The following is a 22,813-nucleotide window of genomic DNA, read 5'->3' as shown; positions in this document are numbered from 1 at the left end:
GGTCATATGTCAAACAGTAGAGTGGTACTATGCAGGCAAACAGGCCTCCCAGTAAGGTATTGGAATACTGAATAAAACCGACTTGCTTTCAGAAAAACATGTATTTCATAACTTATTGAATAATAACTCTCTCAGTATTCTTCTTTTGAATGTACTAAAAGCCATACCTGGGGCTTGGTTAACACTATTCCAGAACAGAATAGTCACCAATAAATACTATACATATAACTCGCGCAAGTATCACTCCATCAGCATAAAATTGTTCTACCAATTTCCAGGAGTATACCTCAAAATGAATGAAATATAATTTGCTTGTTAAAGTTCCTCCAAAACATATTGCCATGAGACATAGTGCATGCAATGTGGTGCAGTGGTTAATGGTACTGGTTGCAGTGCTGCAAGTTACCAGTTTAAATACAGCCACTAGCAACTATTCGTTATTTAGCATTGATCATTTCTGGGAAGTTCGTGAAATATCTGATGTTTGTAAATTCTGAAATATTTTATGTTTGTATAACAACAGCATGCTGGACAGTTCAATGTTTGTATAAATAGCTGCACTCTCTGTCCAGGAGGTCAGTTCTGTTCTTATAGTACTTTGGTGTCAGTAATAAACTTGCTTTCAGTACTGTGTGTTCAACTTCACTGATAAACTTGCTTTTATATTTAGTCCTGATTGTGTTTAGATGTAATACTGTTTGGTGGAGAAGCCAGATACTTCAAAACCTCTACAATGTAGTTTAGTGGAGAAGCCAAGTACTTCAAAACATCACCATCGCCATGACTCCAATTACACAATGTAAAAGCCTTCACCTACACAGTCAGGACCTGGAATTCCAAGCATTATATCACTCCTAAGATCTGTATATTCAGGAGACAGATGGATTCCAAAACAGCAATAAAGTCGCTGCACATCAGGCATCCATCATTGTTTTTTGGAGATGCTGGTCTGGTAAGGGTTTGACTGAGTCACCAATTACAATGTGTAGTGTTTCGGAATATTTGTAAACATCCCAACACACCATTGGAAAGCAGTCAACACAAGATGCTCAGGAGTAAATTGAATAAGGATAAATGTAGAGGGAAAGGGAAACCGTGTGTTTTCCTTTTCTGTAAGCAGTGAATGTGGAACAGTGGTGGAGCAGGGGAGAAGTGGACCAGTAAAAATTACTAAAACCACTGGTTGTCTGAGAGTTATTTGTGCCATGATGCAACAAGTGCCTGAATCTGAGAGCCATGGAGTAAATGACACACCAACAAGGGAATAATGAACAACTGAAGAATGGTAGTTGATTTTCTGGTTTTCTCTCAGTTTATACAGTATGCGTGTATGGATATTTGAATGTACTCAAGAGAGTGGTGTTACCATAGCAATTGTTAGTTGTGTTGCGAAAAATAGTAATGAAAATGTTAGGCAAAATATTCCCCTATTTGTGAGAAGTGTGGCTATTTATTTAGTAGCACAATAGAGAGAATTTGCAAAAGCATTTGAGGGATCTTCACAACAGTTGGATCGACAGGGAGTTGGCACAGAAGGATCCAGATCACCAAGAGGATAAAGGCAATACAACTTTCAACTGGTGGTGTGTTGGGGTCAGAAAAATGTTTCCCTGTTATATCAGCCAGGGACACAACTTCCTGCTAATGCACAAGTCTTACAAAATAAACAACAGCAGGAAAAGAAGGAAAAATACACTCCAAATGAGTGGGATGATGTGATGTGTTTGGCAAATGTGTACTTTTACTCACATGGCATGGCCCAGTTGTGGTTCGAGAGCAATGAGAAGGAACTCAATAGTTGGAAAAATTCTAGGGTGAACTCAAGAAAACATTTAGCAGCAACCAGCAGCAAGTCTGTTTAGCAGAAGAGCAATTGAAGACTAGAGCTCAACATCATGGGAAAGGACTCAGTTGTACATACCAAATATTGGCCCTAGGCCACATCATGAATTCTACTACAGGAGCTAACAATATCACACACTTATTGAAAGAAGTTGCAGAATATATGTATCAAGATCTTCTTGTACAAGTAGTCACAATAACAGCAAAAATCGCCAACTGGTGCCAGGGAACCAAGGAAATACAATAGAAAAAAAGAGTTGAACAAAAGATGCTCATGAGTAAATTGAGTAAGGATAAATGTAGAGGAAAAAGGAAATGTGTGTTTTCCTTTCTTGTATGCAGTGAATGTGGAGCAGTGGTGGAGCCAGGAAGAAGCATTCCAGGGATCTTCACCACAGTTGAATTGACAGGGAGGTGGCACGGAAGGATCCGGACCACCAAGAGGATAGTAGCAGTTGCAGAAGACCATCATGTGCTCCCTTCCTTCATACGGCAGATGATAAGGAAAAATATAGATCCTTGTATGGCAGCTAGAAATGTCAACGCCATATATCAGGAGGTATCAGAGGATGCTGAAGAATAGATGTTTCAGTTTTTACCACAATTCTCCACCACCAGCCAAACATACCAGGGAGAATGGACTTGGCCAGCTCAGACCTACGCTACAGTCATCAAATGACAACTTAGCACGTGACAAAACCCATGTAACTAACTTCTACACCAAATGTAATAATTCATAGAGGAAGAGAAATTTGAAGGTCAGAAGAAAACAAGGTAGTGTATTTCCACTGTGGATGACGAGGACGCATTGTGAGCAACTGCAAAGAAAGAAGACAAGTGTTCGACAGCTACTCTGCTCCCAGATGTGAAGTATCAAAACAGATCTGTTCACACCAGTTAGCTGCAGAGGAATATAGTCGACCTGAGGACATGGCCCATCACTGTACTCCAAACAAGGTCACTTCACGACATGCTGTAGCCATTCCGCATAGCGCTTTTGATGCATCAGCCACTTGCCTAGCTTCATACTTCAGGAAAACAAAGTAAGGCAACCATCTCTGGAGGTTAAGCAAATGCTCCAACTGTGATAGTCACCAAGATGCCAGGAAATCTCATTGGCATCATAATTCATGACCATCTTGTTTAGGTGCTAATTGACTCAGGAGCTTCCTTTTTGTGTAATGTTAAGATGTTTATTGTTGTCAGCTACAGAAGACTATGTTCTGTGATACAAAAGCGATTATTCAGGAGGGTGTAAATGGGAAATATGTCATTCTGACAGAACCACAATATCAATGATGGAAAACACCCCTCCAAATTTGTCATTTTGCCAGAATGTAGTCATAACATTATTCTTGGATTAAAATTCTTACAGGCATCACAAACAGTCATAGACTGGTAAATTACAACTCCAGATTGTCAAAATTATTCCAACAAGCATACATAATACAGATTGTTCTGAGTAGTAGTATACCATTAAAGATATTGTTATCATGCCATCATCAACAAGATGAGCTCTAGTCATCAACTGGGATGCTCAGTTCAACTGTAAAGCTTTTGTCAGTTGCAAAGAGCAACTCAGGCTCACGAAAGAAATCTACATGTCAGTGGTGATTGCAATTATTGCTGACATTCAACAAGAACTGTGGACTGCTAACTGTCATGAGCAGCTGCAACACATTCCTAAATATATTAGACATGTTTTTAGGGACAGTTGAACCAGTCCAGGAAGAGTTACTTAGTGGTGCTGACAAAGAACCTTGCTCCATTACCATTAGAGACAACACAGGGGAAGACCTGCTACCGAACTGCCAATAAGACTTGGCCTAACCAAGAAACAATATCATCGAGTAATAGCCGTTGTGCATCAACTTTTAGATGCTTTTAAATCTAGAGTGGAGAAAAGAGAAACCAAGCAGCCCTTGGTAAAACACTATATATCAACACTGGGCATCATTCACCAATCAGTCAGAACTCATACAGAGCATCACCGGCTGATTTGTGGATAATCTTGGAGAAAGTGGAGAAGATGCTGCAAGATGATGTCATTGAACCTACAGAGAATCCTTGGCCCTATCCTGTGATCTGCATGAAGAGGGCTCAGCATATGGCATTTCTCTATTGACTATCAATGGCTGAAAGATGGCTATTCATTGCTGCATACTGACAATACCCTAGATTGCTTGAAAGGGGCAAAGCGTTTCTCAACTACTGACATGCAGATGAACTATGAACATATTGAGTTTGATGAGGCTGACTGGGAAAATACTGCCTTCATAACTTCTGATTGGCTCTATGAGTTTAAAGCTATGACAACCTTGATTGACATGTCTTAGCCATTTTGATGATACTCTTGTTTTTTCAAAGATACTTTAAGAATATCTGAGCTGCCTGTGTACTGGTAGGCCTCTTTCTAAATCCAGACAACTACCTCTTCATCATACAAGAAATAAAAATCTTAGGGACATCTAGTGAATGGTGATGGAATTTGTTATAGTCCAAAGAAAATATGAGCAGTCACAGATTTACCTACTCCCCAATGCATTCATGATGTCAGAAGTTTCTTCAGAATGTGAAGAATGTGCTCATACTACTGGTCATTCACAGAGGACTTTTGTACCAAGGCACGTCCCTTGCAAGAACTACTGCAGAGAGATGCCAAAAATTCCTGGAATGAAGTGAAAGAAGGATATTTCCTTATCCAAAAGAAGGTGCTAACATCTTCTTCAGTCCTATCATTGTATGACAAGAATTCCAAGACAGATCTTCATACACTAGCAGTTGTGTAATAGTTGCAGTTCTAGAGCAAATTTAGGAAGGTGCTGAAAAGGAAATAGCTTATGCTTCCAGAGGACTGTCCTAATCTGAGACTAGCTACCCTACAACCAAGAAAGATTACCTTGCAGTTGTTTGGGCCATCAACAAGTTCCTGTTATATTTATTTGGCATGTTACTCACTGTTGTGATGGACCATCATTCTCCATGCTGGCTGACAAGATGGAAGGATCGCTTACATCAGCTAGCAAGATGGGCACTCAGGCTTCAAGATTACAACACCACAGTGGTATACAAAAGCAGATGCAGAGACAGGGATATGAACTGCCTTGTAAGGATTTCTTTGGTGGAACACAGCAGCAACATGGATGAAATCTACTGCTTTGATGAATTTCTTAGTAGAAACAACTGATGTGAATATGTTACTAATAATATCAAGTAATGTGAATATGAGTACACTCTGACTTCTGTATGGATTCAGTGCTGAAATGCAATGGTTTTAAATAAGTGTTGTCAAATGTTGTTCCCATTTGATGGTGCATGGCTACAGTAGAAGTTATCATACACATCTCAGTGTATTGAACATTTACATTTTTTTGTCTCATCTCATTTAGTATTTTTTAAATGAAAATATATTTAATTATTTTGACTCATTCCACATCCATGAGGACCATTCCACTTGGTATCTCTGGTAGGTAAATTAGCATATTTGTTTTTCTTTGTAAATATTTATTGTGTATTCTCGTTTTCCTGAAGAGTTCTACATCCTGGGGGGTCTCCTCACTATAGATCTATTGAACAGAATAGAATAGAATATTTTTATTAGCCTTTCAGTATTTTTCATACAATTGGCTTCGTCAAAGTTTACAGAGGGTTTTAGTTTCAGTACGATATTCAAATAGTTACAAAAAGGGGAGAAAAGGAACTAAAGACCTTTTCTTCAGCATTATGTAAAACAATGTTTTATACAGTAATTAAATACACACATAAGAAAAGAATCACAGTAAATAACTAACTTGTATAATATCAAAACATTTTCTTCATAACTTAGGTAAAACATATATTTTGATGATTAGTTTCTAAGAATTCTTCAGTTGTATAGAATTCGTTGTTTTTTAGCCAGGTTTGCAATGTATTCTTATATTTATTTAGTGGTACTGTATGAGCTGAGCATGGTAACTTACTGAAAAATTTTATGCTTAAGTACTTATAGTTATTATGGACTACAGCAAGTCTTGTGGAAGGCAAGTCCAGCAGGTGACTGTTTCTTGTACTGTGTGCATGCACATCACATCTCATGTTCAATTTTTTCAGATTTTCTCTGGCATATATTAGACAGTTATATATGTACATGCTTGGCACTGTCATTACGCCAAAAGATGTAAAATAATTTCTGCAAGACTCTGGGTGGAAAGAAAAGTGCTATTAATCTAATCTAGTGGCATTAAATGGCATTGCCACTGAAGAGATGGAAGAGCCAGCATTGATAAAAACCATAGAAGCCTCGAAGAAGGACCAAAGAAGAGTTATGATTAATAAAAGGAGCATTGTATTAGAGGAACTACAATCCAGTATGGTGGAAATGTTTCTTTGTCATCACAGCTCACCTATATCCTGAAGTATTTCCATCATACTCCAAAATCTGGACAACTGGGATTTGTGAAAATTCCAGACAATCAGATGCAGGTATCACTGGCCATGTCTCTACCAATACATTAAAAACTATGTGAGCCACTGTAAAGAATGCCAATGATGGAAGCACATGCCACAATAATCTCCAGGGTATCTGGTACCCATTCCGCCTGCAGCAGTGCCATTCCATCAAAATGGAATATACCTCTTAATGTAGTTCCCAAAATTGACTGATGGGGACTGGTGGGTAACAGTCTGCACTAACTACCTGATTTGCTACGTGATCTCCAGAGCTGTGCGGACTGCCAAAGCTTCAAAAATGTCAAAGTTTTTGTAGAAGGCATCATTTTGAAACACAGAGAACCCTGTGTGTGATTTCACACTGCAACATCACCCACAGAATGACAACAGCCTACCATCAACAGACAAATAGCTTCAGGGGATGCTTTAATATGACATTACCAGATACGCTCTTGATATATGTTGATGTCAAACAGAGAGATTGGACACAATACTACCCATCATGATATCTGCATAGAAAACAGTTCAGCAAGATACTACAGGTATTACATTATTCTTTCTGCTTGATGGTCATGAGGCTGGTATGGCAACAGATCCACTGTTCCTGTTTAAACCCAATGATACTCAGGGTAACTACATGAAACATCCTATAACCTGGGGAAAAAAGAGGCAGCTAGCTTGTTTGTGGACCCTGCATGCCCCGTAGATATCCCTAGATAGCTATAATGCTAAGCATCATCCAGTGAGATGCAGATCGGTAGGCTTGGTATGGATTTTTATAGCTGTCCAGAAAGTGGGAGTATCTGAAAAGTTAATAAAGGCTACTGTTGGGCAATATAATATTCTTTGGTGCTTGCTGGATGTCACATTTGAAGTTAGGGATTATTGCCCTTCATAAAGAACACAAAATCACAAATGCCTCTTCCATGTCTTCCTTATGAAGCTCTACTATACTCCACAAGTGCAGATCAGTGATGGGAGGTTCAAGCAAACTAAACCCCCACTTGATTATCATAAATCTATTATGTAGTTTCATTCTGTTTCCATACATACATGAACCCAAACCTGTTATGTAGTTTCAGTCTTTTTCACACATACACGAACTCACAAGAATAACATATAATACATACAGTCTTATAGATAATATATTTTCAAATGTACGATTCACAGAAGTAGAAACAAGAAATTCTGATTTGGGATTATCAGACCATAATGCTCTTGTCTTCAAAATTCCTTCAATGCTACTGCAAGGAAAAAAAGAGTACTTCACATTCAAAAGAAAATTTTCCGCTGAAAACTGTAAAGAATATAGAAATATCCTAACTAGTGAGTCCTGGGCAGAAGCGCTATACCTAACAAATACAAATGATGCATATAACACTTTCTCTTCAATTTTCATGGGATATTTCGAAATGTGCTTTCCAAAGAAGCTGTCAAGAATCACATCACATCACAATACAAAGCCAAGTTCTTGGATCACAGCTGGCATCAAAACTTATTGTTGAACTCTAAAGAGACTAAATTAAAAATGGAAGACAGCTACAGATCCACAGTTCATAGAATATGTTAAGAATTACAAGAGGGTATATCCAAAAGTAATTGCCAAGGCAAAATTTATGAGTGATGAGAACTTAATAAGACATTCTGATGACAAATCAAAAGCCATATGGGGTATTGTGAAGACAAACAGAAAAGAGATGCGAATACCAGGATTTCTTCTCAAAAACACTGATAATGTCAATATTAAAAAACAACATTTGCCAAGTTACATCAACAATTATTTCATAAATGCAACAATTTCATTAAGCTTGAAATTTACAAACCAAGAAAAACCTGAATTTCCAAAAGCTGCTTGTAGCATGAAGATAGATCCAACACATGAAAATGAAGTGTTCAAAGCAATAAAAAGCTTGAAACCTAAAATGTCAGCAGGAGTAGATGAGGTGCCTGTTTATATCATAACAATGACAGCTGCACAACTCTCAAGGCCCATGGCATACATAGCCGACTTATCATTTTGTGAAGGAGTGTTTCCGGAAAGGATGAAAATGTCAAAAGTGAAGCCATTATTCAAAAATGGTGACAAGCATAAGGTAGAAAACTATCAGCCAATATCCCTCCTTCCAGCATTTTCCAAAATAATAGAAAGAAGCACAGACTCAACAAATATCTAAATGGCCATTCGTTACTAAATAGAAATTAGCATGGCTTCCAGGTGGGTAAAAACACAGAAACAGCACTAATGTGCTACACTGAACAAGTAATCAAAAATATAGTTAAAGACAACAGCATAGTAGGAATATATTTAGATCTCTCCAAAGCATTTGACACTGTCAATCATGGCATTCTTTTAGAAAAACTGGAAGCATTCGGTATTCATGGGACAGGGAAAAAGTGGTTTGAATCAAACCTACAAAACAGAACACAGATTGAAGGACTGATGTCAGGTTACTCCAAACACAAAATAAATTTAGTATCAGATGCAAAGAAGGTGGAAATAGGAGTGCCGCAAGGCAGTATTCTAGGTCCCATATTGTTCCTTGTCTACATAAATGACTTTCACACCTCAGGTGGAGCAGCAAAGGCCATACTATTCACAGATGACACTAGTGTGATAATAGATGCACCAAAGCAAATGCTGCAAACAACTACTGATCAAGTAATAAAGAATGTCCACACTTGGTTGAATGCAAACCAGTTGACACTAAATGCAAATAAAAGAAATATGCAGTTTGAGAAAATATGTCAAAATGTAAATCTTTATCTGTTGTTGGGTGACAAGGCCATAGACAGAGTGGCATCAACAAAATTGCTGGGGATTCATTAGATGAAAATCTTAATTTTAATGACCATGTAATGAAACTAGTGCAGAAACTTAACACAGCCTGATTTGCTCTTAGAATTATTGCAAATGTCGGTACTGCAGAGGGTGCCAGGATGGCATATTTAGGCTGTTTTCAGCCTCTTGCAACATACAGAATAATATTTTGGGGTTCCATCACTTGCAGTGTAAAACAAATCATTCTGTTACAGAAGAGGGCTATCTGAATAATAACACGCAGTCACCCAAGGACACCATGCAAACTCTTATTCAACAAGCTTAAAGTTCAAACAATACCTTCCTTATATATACACAAATGTGTTTTATATGTTAGGGCCTACCTTGCAGATTTTCAGACAAATGCCGACTTGCATAACTAAAATACTTGAAATAGCACAGCATTCCATACTCAGCAAACAAAAAGAACACACACACAAAGGCATGTGAGCCATATTGGTACAAAACTCTACAACATACTACCAGCCAACATCAGAAAGTTAGAAGATGAAAACAGATTTAAAGTAGAATTTAAAGAATTTCTACTTGAACAATGTTTTTACTTGGTAAATGACTATTTAGGCCAATAAATAATTCTGATAATGTTTATATTAAGGCAAATTTGCAAACACTGTCTTTCATTCCCTAAAGTTTCTGTTAATTCTGTGTATCTGATGTGGTAAAATCTTTACTGAATTATTGTAGTGAATGTAAGGGCTTCCTGTTTAGGAAAGACAAAAGTAAAACCTTAAAGCAAACAGATTATGCAGTTACAATACTGTTAGTATACATTTATAAAAAGTTGTATTACTGTGTCTTGTATGGCCAAGTGTTATTCTTTGTACATTTTTTGTACAATTTTGTATGTTTTAGACTTTGTACGAATTAATGTATAAATCTGTATGTCCCTTTTGCACAAATTGTTTCCCGTAAATTTACATGTACTGTTGGAGAAGAGTCATGCAATATTTATTGTCTACAGATGGATATATGAATAAATAAAATAAAATAGAAGCTTATGGTAATGAAGAAGATGTAACAACACAACCAGAATGTGAGGATCTGCCATACAGAGGCCCATTGACATATCTGGATCCAATGTGTTGTAGCCACCTCCAGTAAGAACTTCTGAAACAGTGGGTCACTGTTTTTCCAGGAGAAGGAGCAATGCCATAAATTGTGTGCATGCATGTGGGTTAGCAGCTAGCATCAGTGGTTGGATTACTGTGGGTTGCCAGTTCCAACTTCACTATCAGAAATTGTTATTAGATTCTGTCATTTCTGGTAGATTCATGAAATATATTATTTTTGTAATGAAATCAAACAACATAAAATCCAGGATAAAGTAATGACAATATTACAAAAAAGGTAGTTGCTACTCTCCTGTATATTGAGTAGCAACTGTCCTTTTCCTAATATTATGTTTGTAATGATTGTGAAAACAGTTGCACTTTCCATTCAGGAACTCTGTTCTGTTCTGGTTGTATGTTGGCTGCAGTAATAATCATGCTTTCAGTACTAATCGTTGAATATCATTCATAACCCTGCCTGCAGATTTAGAAATAATTCTGGTTTAGGCATGAGAGTATAACTGAATGTTACTCAACTTTAAATAAATTTAAGAAAGAACATATTGATACAGAACTGAAATATAAATGAATTCCCAAAAAATGGATAAATGTCACCCCAGATAAAGTCATTGAGGGCTGCTAAATTCTGTTTTCCGTGCACTGTAGCTCAATGATGTGGACAGATGAGTGTGAATTAATGCTAATGTGTAGTCCCATAAATTTTGAAAAGCCCACCGCAGTCTCTCTTTATCCTGCATTTCTGTTGGTAAAACTAAGCAAATTTCAGAGCTGACATCAAGATTTAGACCGTTTGATGTAAACTAATGTAAAATATCTCGAAAGGTAGTGATAGTGGTGTTTTACAGGCCAGTTAGGTGTCTTATTATTGGCAATGGTAGTGTCATCTATGAAAAGGGTGGTGTTTCTGGAAAATCCAGGATGGAGTAATGACAATATTATGAAAAGGAAAATTGGTACTCACTATATAGTGGAGATGCTGGGTCACAGATAGGCACAACAATAAGTGAGTCTGCCTTGGCAGTCAGAGACTGTGGTCATGTGTTTGTGTGTGTGTGTATGTGTGTGTGTGTGTGTGTGTGTGTTTTGTCTGTTCTGATGAAGGCCTGTTTGGCCAAAAGCTTTGTCTGACAGTCTTGTAGTTGTACCTATCTGCTTAATGTTATTCAGTTTGAACGCATTTTGTAGCCTAGCAATTGCTGAACAAATGAAACTACAGCCAGCTCAGTCAAAACATCCATTGAGAGAACAAACTAATTTTTGTTAAGGATACTGCGATTACCTTGTGATAAGTGGTAATCTTATAGAGTTGGTAATGTAACAATACCATATAGCGGAGATGTAACAATACCATATAGTGGAGATGCTGAGTCGCAATAGGCACAACAAAAAGATTCACACAATTATAACTTTCAGCCATTAAGGCCTTAGTCAGCAGTAGACACACATACACACACGCACGCACACACACGCATGCATGCACACACACACACACTCATGCAAATGCAACTTGCACACAAGTCTGCAGGCTCAGAGATCTGAAACCACACTGCGAGCAGCAGCACCAGTGCATGATGGGAGTGGCGACTGGGTGAGGGTAACGAGGAGGCTGGAGCAGAGAGGGGGAGGGATAGTATGGTGGGAGTGGCAGACAGTGAAATGTTTCAGTTTAGATGGAGGGCAGGAGAGCAGGTGCAGAGGTGGGAGGAAGTAAGTAGCGGAAAGGAGAGAAGTAAAAAGAAAAAATTAAAAGACTGGGTGTGGCGGTGAAATAATGGCTGTGTAGTGCTGCAATGGGAACAGGGAGGGGCTGGATGGGTGAGGACAGTGACTAACGAAGGTTGAGGCCAGGAGGTTTACGGGAACATCGGATGTATTGCAGGAAAAGTTCCCACCTACGCAATTCCGAAAAGCTGGTGTTGGTGGGAAGGATCCATATGGCACAGGCTGTGAAGCAGTCATTGAGATGAGGGATATCGTGTCTGGCAGCGTGTCAAGCAACAAGGTGGTCCACTTGTTTTTTGGCCACAGTTTGTCGGTGGCCGTTCATGCAGACAGACAGCTTGTTGGTTGTCATGCCTACATAGAATGCAGCACAGTGATTGCAGCTTAGCTTGTAAATCACATGCCTGGTTTCACATATAGCCCTGCCTTTGATGGGATAGGTGATGTTAGTGACTGGACTCGAGTAGGTGGTGGTAGGAGGATGTATGGGACAGGTCTTGCATCAGGTCTATTACACGGGTATGAGCCATGAGGTAAGGGATTGGAAGTAGGAGTTCTGTAAGGAAGGACGAGTATATTGTGTAGGTTCAGTGGATGGCGGAATACTACGGTAGGAGGGGTGGGAAAGATAGTGGGCAGGACATTTCACATTTCAAGGCACGATGAGAGGTAATCGAAACCCTGGCGGAGAATGTAATTCAGTTGCTCCAGTCCCGTATGGTACTGAGTTCTGAGGGGATTGCTCCTCTGTGGCCGGACTGTGGGACTTTGGGAGGTGGTGGGAAACTGGAAAGATAAGGCACAGGAGATTTGTTTTTGTACAAGGATGGGAGGATAATTACGGTCAGTGAAGGCTTCAGTGAGACCCTCGGTATATTTTGAGAGGGACTGCTCGTCACTGCAGATGCTATGACCATGGGTGGCTAGGCTGTACAGAAGGGACTTCTTGCTAAGGAATGGGTGGCAGCTGTTGAAGTGGAGTTATTGCTGGTGGTTAGTAGGTCTGATATGGACGGAGGTACTGATGTAGCCATCTCTGAGGTGGAGGTCAATATCTAGGAAGGTGACTTGTTGGGTTGAGTAGGACCAGGTGAAGCAAATGGGGGAGAAGTTGCTGAGGTTCTGGAGGAATGTGAATAAGGTTTCCTCACCTTCAATCCAGATAACAAAGATATCATCAATGAATCTGAACCAGGTGAGGGTTTAGGATACTGGGTTTTTAGGAAGGATTCCTCTAGATGGTCCATAAATAGGTTAGCATAGGTTGGAGCCATGTGGGTGCCCATAACCATACTGCAGATTTGTTTGTAGGTAATGCCTTCAAAGGAGAAGTAATTGTGGGTGAGGATATAGTTGGTCATGGAGACTAGTAAGGAGGTTGTTGCTTTGGAATCCATAGGGCATCTGGAAAGGTAGTGTTCGATAGCCTTAAGGCCATGGGCATTAGGAATGTTAGTGTACGGGGAGGTGGCATCAATAGTGACGAGCAGGGCACCATGTGGTAAAGGGACAGGAACTGTGGAGAGTTGGTGAGGAGATGGTTGGTATCTTTTATACAGGAGGATAGGTTCCGGGTAATAGGTTGAAGGTGTTGGTCTACGAGAGCAGATATTCTCTCAGTAGGGGCACAGTAACCAGCCACAATGGGGCATCCTTCGTGGTTGGGTTTATGGACTTTAGGAAGCATGTAGAAGGTGGGAGTGTGGGGAGTGGTAGGCTTAAGTAGAGAGATGGACTCTGGGGAGAGGTTCTGGGATGGTCCTAAGGATTTGAGTAGTGACTGGAGATCCTGCTGGATTACTGGAACGGGATCACTGTGGCAAAGTTTGTGGGTGGAAGTATCTGACAGCTGACAGAGTCCTTCTGCCACGTAATCCTTGCACTTCAAAACAACAGTGGTGAAGCCTTTGCCTGCAGGTAGGATTATAAGGTCCGCATCAGTTTTTAGATGGTGGACTGCAGTTCTTTCTGCGGATGTAAGGTTAGTTTGCATGGTGAGGGATTAGGGGAATGATGGTGAGGCAAGGTTTGAGGTTAAGAAATTCTGGAAAGTTAACAGGGGTTTTTCTGGAGGCAGTGGGGTTGGATGGAGGAGTGAACTGAGTTAGGCAAGGTTCAATATTGGTCTTTGGTTGAGTCTGATTGGTCGGGTTGGTGGCGAAAAAGTGTTTCCACTGTAGGGACCGGGAGAAGGAGAGAAGATCTGTAACTAGACCTGCTTGGTTGAATTTAGGAGTGGGGCAAAAAGTGAGGCCCTTGGAAAAGACTGATATTTCTGTGGGACTAAGGTTCTGGAGGAAAGGTTCATAACTGACCATAATTATCCTCCCATCCTTGTACAAAAACAAATCTCCTGTGCCTTATCTTTCCAGGCTCCCACCACCTCCCAAAGTCCCACAGTCCGGCCACAGAGGAGCATTCCCCTCGTAACTCAGTACCATATGGGACTGGAGCAACTGAATTACATTCTCTGCCAGGGTTTCGATTACCTCTCATTGTGCCTTGAAATGAGAAATGTCCTGCCCACTATCTTTCTCACCCCTCTTACCATAGTATTCCGCCATCCACTGAACCTACACAATATACTCGTCCTTCCTTACAGAACTCCTGCTTCCAATCCCTTACCTCATGGCTCATACCCGTGTAATAGACCTGATGCAAGACCTGTCCCATACATCCTCCTACCACCACCTACTCGAGTCCAGTCACTAACATCACCTATCCCATCAAAGGCAGGGCTACATGTGAAACCAGGCATGTGATTTACAAGCTAAGCTGCAACCACTGTGCTGCATTCTATATAGGCATGACAACCAACAAGCTGTCTGTCCACATGAACGGCCACCGACAAACTGTGGCCAAAAAACAAGTGGACCACCCTGTTGCTTGACACGCTGCCAGACATGATATCCCTCATCTCAATGACTGCTTCACAGCCTGTGCCATATGGATCCTTCCCACCAACACCAGCTTTTCAGAATTGCGCAGGTGGGAACTTTCCCTGCAATACATCCTACGTTCTCGTAAACCTCCTGGCCTCAACTTTCGTTAGTCACTGTCCTCACTTATCCAGCCCCCTCCCTATTCCCATTGCAGCACTACACAGCCATTATTTCACCGCCATACCCAGTCTTTTAATTTTTTCTTTTTACTTCTCTCCTTTCCGCTACTCACCCCCTCGCCCCTCTGCACCTTCTCTCCTGCCCTCCGTCTAAACTGAAACACTTCACTGTCCACCACTCACACAATACTATCCCTCCCCCTCCGTGCTCTAGCGTCCTCGTTACCCCTACCCAGTCGTCACTCCCATCATGCACTGGTGCTGCTGCTCACAGTATGGTTTCAGTTCTCTGAGACTGCAGACTGCAGGGTTGTGTGCAAGTTGCATTTGCGTGAGCGTGAGCGCGCGCGTGTTTGTGTGTGTGTGTGTGTGTGTGTGTGTGTGTGTGTGTGTGTGTGTGTGTACTGCTGACTAAGGCCTCAATGGCCGAAAGCTATAATTGTGTGACTCTTTTTGTTGTGCCTATCGTGACTAAGCATCTCCGCTATGTGGTGAGTAGCAACTTTCCTTCTCTGGTATTGTTACATTCCATCCTAGAGTTGGTAATGTGTACTTCTTGTACATAACATTTTCATTATAATAACTAGCTTAATAAAGAGAAATCACATCCTTCCATTGTTATAATGTGTGGTTGCTTCATGTTAATACTTACTAGATCATATCCATCAGAAGTCACAAACTTAGAAGTTGTTTTGAACACAATCTCTTCAAACACCAGACGCTTTTCCTGATACCTGGAACAATCAAATGAGAAGCAATGTAAACTTCCTCTTAGTAATATTTTATGGCATGATCTTCTGGGGCAATGCTGTTAATATAAAAAAAAAAATATTTATTCTACAGTACATGCAACCAGAATAATATGTAAAACTAACAACCAAATATCTTACAGATTCCTCTTCAGGAACCTATCGGTTCTTGCACTTTCATCCCAACACATTTAGCCTTATGCCATAATGGTACTTCTGGTTAATAACAACAATGAATTTTGGATGCACTCTTCAATTCACACCCGCAATACTTGAAGTAAAAATAATGTCCTTAATGACTATGTAGTACCTTCTAGTGTTCACAATGTAGTTTTATAGTCTGGTGCAAAAGTCTGTGGCATGTTGCCAGAGGTCAATACAAAGGAAATTGAAAATCTCCAAATATTGAACATCAGAGTAAAAGAATAGCTTATTAATCATCTGATCTACAATTTATCAGAACATTTGACCTCAAAAATTGTGAATTCAGTGTATCTCTAATATTTGTATATGATAGATCCTGATTTTGCTAGTATGTATGCAGCTCATAGTAGCCTGCGTAAAGTTTCACAGATGCTTTCTTTAAAATGTTGTATAAAAACAGCAGCTGATTAGTGAAGAAGGAGCAGCGGCAGTGGCTTTTTTCAAAGAAGATTTTTTCTCCTAAAATACAAATGGAAAATAAAACTAAGAGATAAGTGTTTAGGTTACAACACAATATCTACCAACAACCCAACTAGAGTGGGCTGGTTTTTATGTCAATTATCTTGCAATAACATTATTTATCACCTACAACTGTAATATGATACCTCTTAATGATTATTAAAGAATAATTGGAATGACTATTTGTTCACCATATGTGAAAGAACTTGTTCAGTTTTTCAGTTGATACATTTCATTTAATTTTTCGTGGTAAGTTCTTGAAAGTGCATAGGAATTAGTTTTTTTTATGTTAAAGAAATGTCAACTATAAAACATAAACTTTATTTCTAAGACAATTTTGTAAGAGCTTAAGAAATTTTTTGAACAGTGTCCAAGGAAAAGTAGTGGTCGATAAAACTTGTAAGGGTACAGACATTGATCCTGTACTTGATGCATCGAATCCACCCCCACACTTCTTTGCTACAGTGCAGTGGCATCACTGACAGGGTTACTCCATAGTTCTAGAAGGAATGGATTGGCAACTGGAGATAATTTGGTGCAAAAGATTGTGTCAGTCAAACCAGAGCCATCATCCAAGTAGGATGTGTATAGGTGTGAGAAAATCAATTGTGGTTAAAACAATCATTTTGAAGATCAAGATTAATTTGATATCAGGGAAGTTGTTACAGAATTAAAAAGTGAACATACAACAAGTAATCAGCAATGGTAAACTCATATAAGCTCAAGAGTGACTGCAATTGTATTGTGAGAGCATCAGAACACATAGGGTCATGATATTTGAATTTAAATTGAAATAAATTATCTCTATCATACATAAATGTTCACATGCAGCAACCTCTTTGTAATTAGAACATTTTGGAAGTGAATGAATTAAAAACAGTGTGGGAGAACAGATAGGGCTAATGGTCAGGACTTCAGTTACTGGCTCATGTGGGAGTGTGTTTGCCATCCAAAATTGGCTGTTTGTAAATGTATGATGTCTAATTTTCCAACCAGCCAGATTATAGCAAATAATAAAAAATAAAAATCAACAGACAATGTGGCACGGTGACTTACAAACTATGATAAAACTGTTTCAATGAAAGCAGTCTTGAACACACATAAATTACTTACTTCATTCAGTGACTAGCTTCAATCTCTTACAGGATCATCAGTAGACAGTTTTACTCCTTGGTGACAGCAGGGCATGATGGTGTGGAGCAGGCCACTTTGGAGAGGTATGAGGAACACTGAGGTAACTGGCTCCTAAGCAATGTCTCCTGCTGTCACCAAGGAGTAAAATAGTCCAATGATGATTCTATAAGAGATTGAAACTGTTCGTAATAAATAACTCATATATGATCAAGACTGCTTTTTTAAAATAATTTTAGAATTGTGGTTAGGGTGTAACCAAAGTGAACATGGTAACATGTTTTCATGTCTGTGAGTGTAATATTAAGCACAATTACTTGTTTATAATTTGTAATGATCCTTAACCATAGTTTATGGCTTACTTACTTTTTTTTAATTTCAAACCATTTGTCAGAAACATAGTTAAAAAGTAGGTAGTGGTCCTTTATTCTGTCAATAGCAGTCAGCACATCGTCATCACTCAGGGCATACTTCAGCAGAACTGCCTCTAAGAATCTGTAAAAAGAAAGTACACCTCCTGGTGAGTATAAAGTTTGTGATGGGCTTCAATGAGTCTGACCTTGGCAGCCAGAGACTGTGGTCATGTATGTCTGAACTGTGTATATGTGTGTGTGTGTGTGTGTGTGTGTGTGTGTGTGTGTGTGTGTGTGTGTGTGTGTGTGTGTGTGAGTGTTGCTGTGTGTGTGTGTGTGTGTGTGTGTGTGTGTGTGTGTGTGTGAGTTTGTTTTTACCTAATTGTGATGAAGATCTTTCTGGCCAAAAGCTTACTTGTTCAACAGTTTTTTTGATGTGCCTACCTGTGACTCAGCATATCCACTACATCGTGAGTAGCAATCTATCCTATTCATAATGTTACCATTATTCCATCCTGGATTTTCTGTTGTTTGAAGGTAAACAAACATATAGCACACACATGAATCAAAGTTGTGTTATAAATTGATTAGCCTTAATAAAAATACTTCTTTCTACATATCATGCACATCCACACTTGTGTTTCCACTTTAGACCAATAAAACACTGAAAAAAGATTCATAATTCATTATCAGTGCATTGGTTGATTTCATGTAGTATATAATAAAAGTACATTTGCTTTTGTATTTACTAATGAAGGCCTGTTGATTAATTCTCTCTTTATAACATGGCTGAAGAATTGTATATTAATATTCAACAGTCTTTATTATTCCTCTACGGATGTTGAATAGTAAAAAGACCACAATTTATGTGTGTCATTACTAAATTAACAACAGTAAAATATCTGCAAAAATTTCAGATGCCAGCAGTGATAAACTGAGGATTCAGATGCTACAGGAAGGGCTGTTCCTTTAGAATACATGCCATGTAAGATATCCAAATGTTGTAGCTAGATGGGATATATAGTACAAGTGTAGACATTGTTTTTGATTTGACTCAATTTAAAGAAGGGGACAAAGCAACAGTGGACGTAGCACCATGTTGCCTATACCAATTTAAGTTTATTGTGCAGTATCTCTCTCTGCCCCTCTAATAAGGCTATTCAGCACCCTTGAGGGACAGTAGGAGAGCCTTTATGTCTTTGTTAGGCACAATCTCTTCAGGAATTAGTGACCCAATTATTTTGTGTCTTTTGGCCTCCAGGCAGGGCTTTGCATTGGAAGATTAAATGTAGTGCAGTTTCATCCCTGTTTACCACAGAGTCTACACTCAAGAGCTTCTTTCTCTATTGCCGTCATGTATAGATGTTATATGAAGTTCCCAAAGCCAGCCATTAAACTCAGCATGGGTTTAATCTGGCACCTATTCAAACCCAGTGTCGCAGAACTGGTTTTGGCACCATTAAATTCCCATGTTTCTGTTGTTTTTGCATCTTAGCCAAAAGTTCTATGTGCTGCATACTGATATAGCTAGATAAAATGCACGAAAATGTAAACAGCAAAGACAATATTATAGTGTTTCTATTAGATGAAATTCGTGGATTAAAGCTAAAAATGATGAACCTACACAGCAAAAACAACACTGCGAATCTCCAATGTATAGTGATGTGGTAATAGAAAATTTGAGTAGTAAAAATACAGACAACAGGACCAATAAACATTGTTGAAGATGCCACAAAACTGTGACAAGTGGTGTTGAGTGCATGGAATGTGTAAACATGTTCCATTTTTGATGAGAGAAAGTAAATCCTTCACTAAAAGGACAGGAGATAACCATAAAAAACTGGAATTGTAATGAATACAGGTCAGATACTATTAGGCCTAAAATATGTAACATACCCAATTATAATGGACCTGAATATAATGAAAATTACACAATCACATCTGAAGCCAAACATAAGAAACAGAACAGCATGGATTGTGGCACAAAAGTGCAGCTGTATTTAAATCATCTAATAAAAACCACAGCAAAAAATTTGCAGCAACCCATAATTGATGGTGCCTGTTTTGAAATTGAGTAAAACAATCGATGTATCAAATGCAACAGATAAAGAACAAGGTGGAACACAGAATCAAGAAATACCAAGACAAAAAAACAACATACATTAGAATCTACTCTGTTGGTTTTGGAAGAGGAATGACTACAAAAGCAAAGATCTTGACAACTCAAAAAAACATTAAAATTGAAGACATAGTGAAGCCTGGAGCAATATTCAACCAGATCCTCACCAACACTGAAGACCAGTAATCTGTCAAAGAGTGGCTTAGTTATTATAGGTGGTTCCAATGATGTATACCACAATGAAACAGCTGCAGCTCTGAAGACAACACTGAGAAAGTTAACAAACACAAACATTATGTTATTTAAAATACCTCATTGCTACAATTTAATTGACTCATCATGTGTAAACAGAAAAATAACCAAAACTACCAAGTATTTTGAAACAATTTGCAAATAGTTTAAAAATTTAATGCTGTTAGATATTAAGGAATGTCTCAGTTGTAACCATTTGACGATTGTAACTGCTTGAGAACTTGTCATACTAGACATGTTCAAGGCCTAAGTGGGTTAGTAAAGACACTGCTGGCCCAAAAAATAATTAGTATGGTAAATAATACATCTTGTATCAACAATTTAGAAAATATGTCTCAAAACTCAGAACCAGATCAGGGAAACATATAAGGCTGACCAAGCCTGAAATGTGTCAGACTTTGTCAAAACAAAGAGCTTCAGAACATAATACAAAAAACACACTTAAAGTTAATAATCAAACTAAGTCGAGTGTAAGCAATGTACTATTTAGTAGTAAAAATGAACACTTTTGGTACATATAAATGTGCAATCCCTAAGAAACAAAGTCAGTGAACTACAGTACTGGCTAGAGGAAATTAACAGTGTCATTCTCTGTGTGAATGAACATTGGATTAAAAGTGCAGAAATAAGCTTATTTTTACCATTTGGCTAATCACTGGCAACAAACTACTGTAGACCAAACAATGACCATGGTGGAGTGTCCATTTACAACAAAAATTTGAATCTAAAATATTCAATCATAGACCCACAAGCCTGCCTGTTGAAGAACTTTTTGAAGCATCTGCCTTGGTTATACACACTCAGAAACTCAATATTGCAACAGTTAACTGACCACCAGCCTCTGATGAGGAGATATTCACAGAAAAACTGTCTGAATTAATTTTATTGACTGTCAGATGTAAGCAATATAAAACATTTATCACAAGAGACATTAATATAGATGTTAGAGTAAAGAGAAAAACTGTGGTACACATCCTAAAAATCTTAAGATCAATGAATTACTAATGCTTCAATGAAAAACTGACCAGAATGGAGGCATGCCTTGACAATATAATTAACAATGTGTGTAGGAATCAAGTAGAGTGGGACACCATCAAATTATGTCTATCTGATCATGATGGCATATGGAACAAAACTGGAAATCTGACATTTGATGATACCATATAATTACATATAGAGTTCTCAAGGAAGAGAACATTGAAATAATGAGAAATGAACTGAGTAGAGTAGAATGGGCTAGAATACTAACCATCAATAAAGATATAAACGAAAGCTTTCCTGCATTCATAACCAATATAAGAAGTACATTAGACAGTAACTGCTCTCTTATTACTAACAGATGTAACCCTAGCAATATGCATAAACCACAACATACAAAAAAGTGGTACACTGCACATCTCAATAAAATCAGAATCCCTTTACTCATGCTGAAGGACAAAATTGAAGGCAGTTAAGAAAACAAGAATAGATATATAAAATTATGAAAAATATACAAATCTGATATTAAAGCAGCAAAAATGAAAGCAAATGAAGAGGATATTTTAAATTCTAAAAACAAATGTAAAGCTGCCTGAAACATTGTCAAAAGTGAGATAAACATGAGAAAGGAAGAAATCAATTACCCAATTAATTGTAACACTTTCAATGAACGCATCATAAATTCAGTAAGTGCCCATGTACCAAAAAGTGTCAGTTTAAGTAATCACAGAAAAAAAACAGATAAAATATTTAACAGGTGTAGAATAACTGCTACAGATATAAATAATTCTGTAAACAAGCTGAATAACTCTAGAACAGAATTTGTAATAAACTCCTCTACTCTACCTTGCAAATAAAATCCTTGATGTTGTCATTTTCCCAGATTGCCTTAAAATCACAGTTACACTCCCCATATACAAAAAGGGTGTCAGAGAAATACCAGATAACTATAGACCAATACCAATTGTCCCTATACTGGCCAAAATCATAGAGAGCTGTTTACACACAGAGATTTACATGTATGTTGAGAGCAATTAATTACTTAATGACAGCCAGTTTGGATTCAGAACTAATCAATCAATGATAAGAGCTATTGGAAGCCTGATAACTGAAATCCACAATGCTTTTGAAAGGCAACAGGCCACATATGCAGCCTCATAGACTTAAGCAAAGCATCTGATTCAGTATCACATGAGATAATTGTTAAAAAATTAGAATATTATGGTATTGCAGACAAGCCACTTAATTTGATTAAATCATATCTAAATAACAGACAATAGTTAGTGTATATGAACAATGAAAGGTCAGAAGTAATGAAAATTAAGAGAGGTTCCACAGGACTCCATTCTTGGACTCTTCCTCTTTATTGTCTATGTTAATGACTTCTCAAACTGTACAGCCTGCAAAAATGTCTTACATGCTGATGATATGACCATGATCCCCACAGGTGAGAGTATGCAGAGGTGGTAAACAAAAATAATGAACTTTTTGAAAAATGTAGGGTGTGGTGTATTGCCAACCAGTTATGTATAAACAACACAAAAACGGAGGAAATTTATGTTAATCTGAAGATACAGAAAGAAGAGAATCGCAGTGTCAAAGTTTT

The 22,813-nt window shown here is 38.4% G+C and overlaps 1 protein-coding gene across 2 annotated transcripts in view; it reads right to left on the bottom strand.

Annotated features, from left to right (window-relative positions):
* LOC124546164 (aminopeptidase Ey-like) overlaps positions 1-22,813 on the bottom strand; it is a 225,205-nt gene that overhangs the window by 5,749 nt on the left and 196,643 nt on the right. For both annotated transcript variants that reach the window (XM_047125016.1, XM_047125017.1), the window contains exons 16-17: positions 17,872-18,000; positions 15,615-15,696 (exon numbers count right to left, since the gene is read on the bottom strand). In XM_047125016.1, the coding sequence (XP_046980972.1) occupies positions 15,615-15,696; positions 17,872-18,000 (211 nt within the window). The remainder of the gene's footprint in view (positions 1-15,614; positions 15,697-17,871; positions 18,001-22,813) is intronic.

Source organism: Schistocerca americana, chromosome 1, assembly GCF_021461395.2.
Source record: "Schistocerca americana isolate TAMUIC-IGC-003095 chromosome 1, iqSchAmer2.1, whole genome shotgun sequence".
Classification (NCBI taxonomy): Eukaryota; Metazoa; Arthropoda; class Insecta; order Orthoptera; family Acrididae; genus Schistocerca; species Schistocerca americana.
The sequence above is the reverse complement of the archived record's forward strand: the minus strand, read 5'-3'. Positions and strand labels throughout refer to the sequence as shown.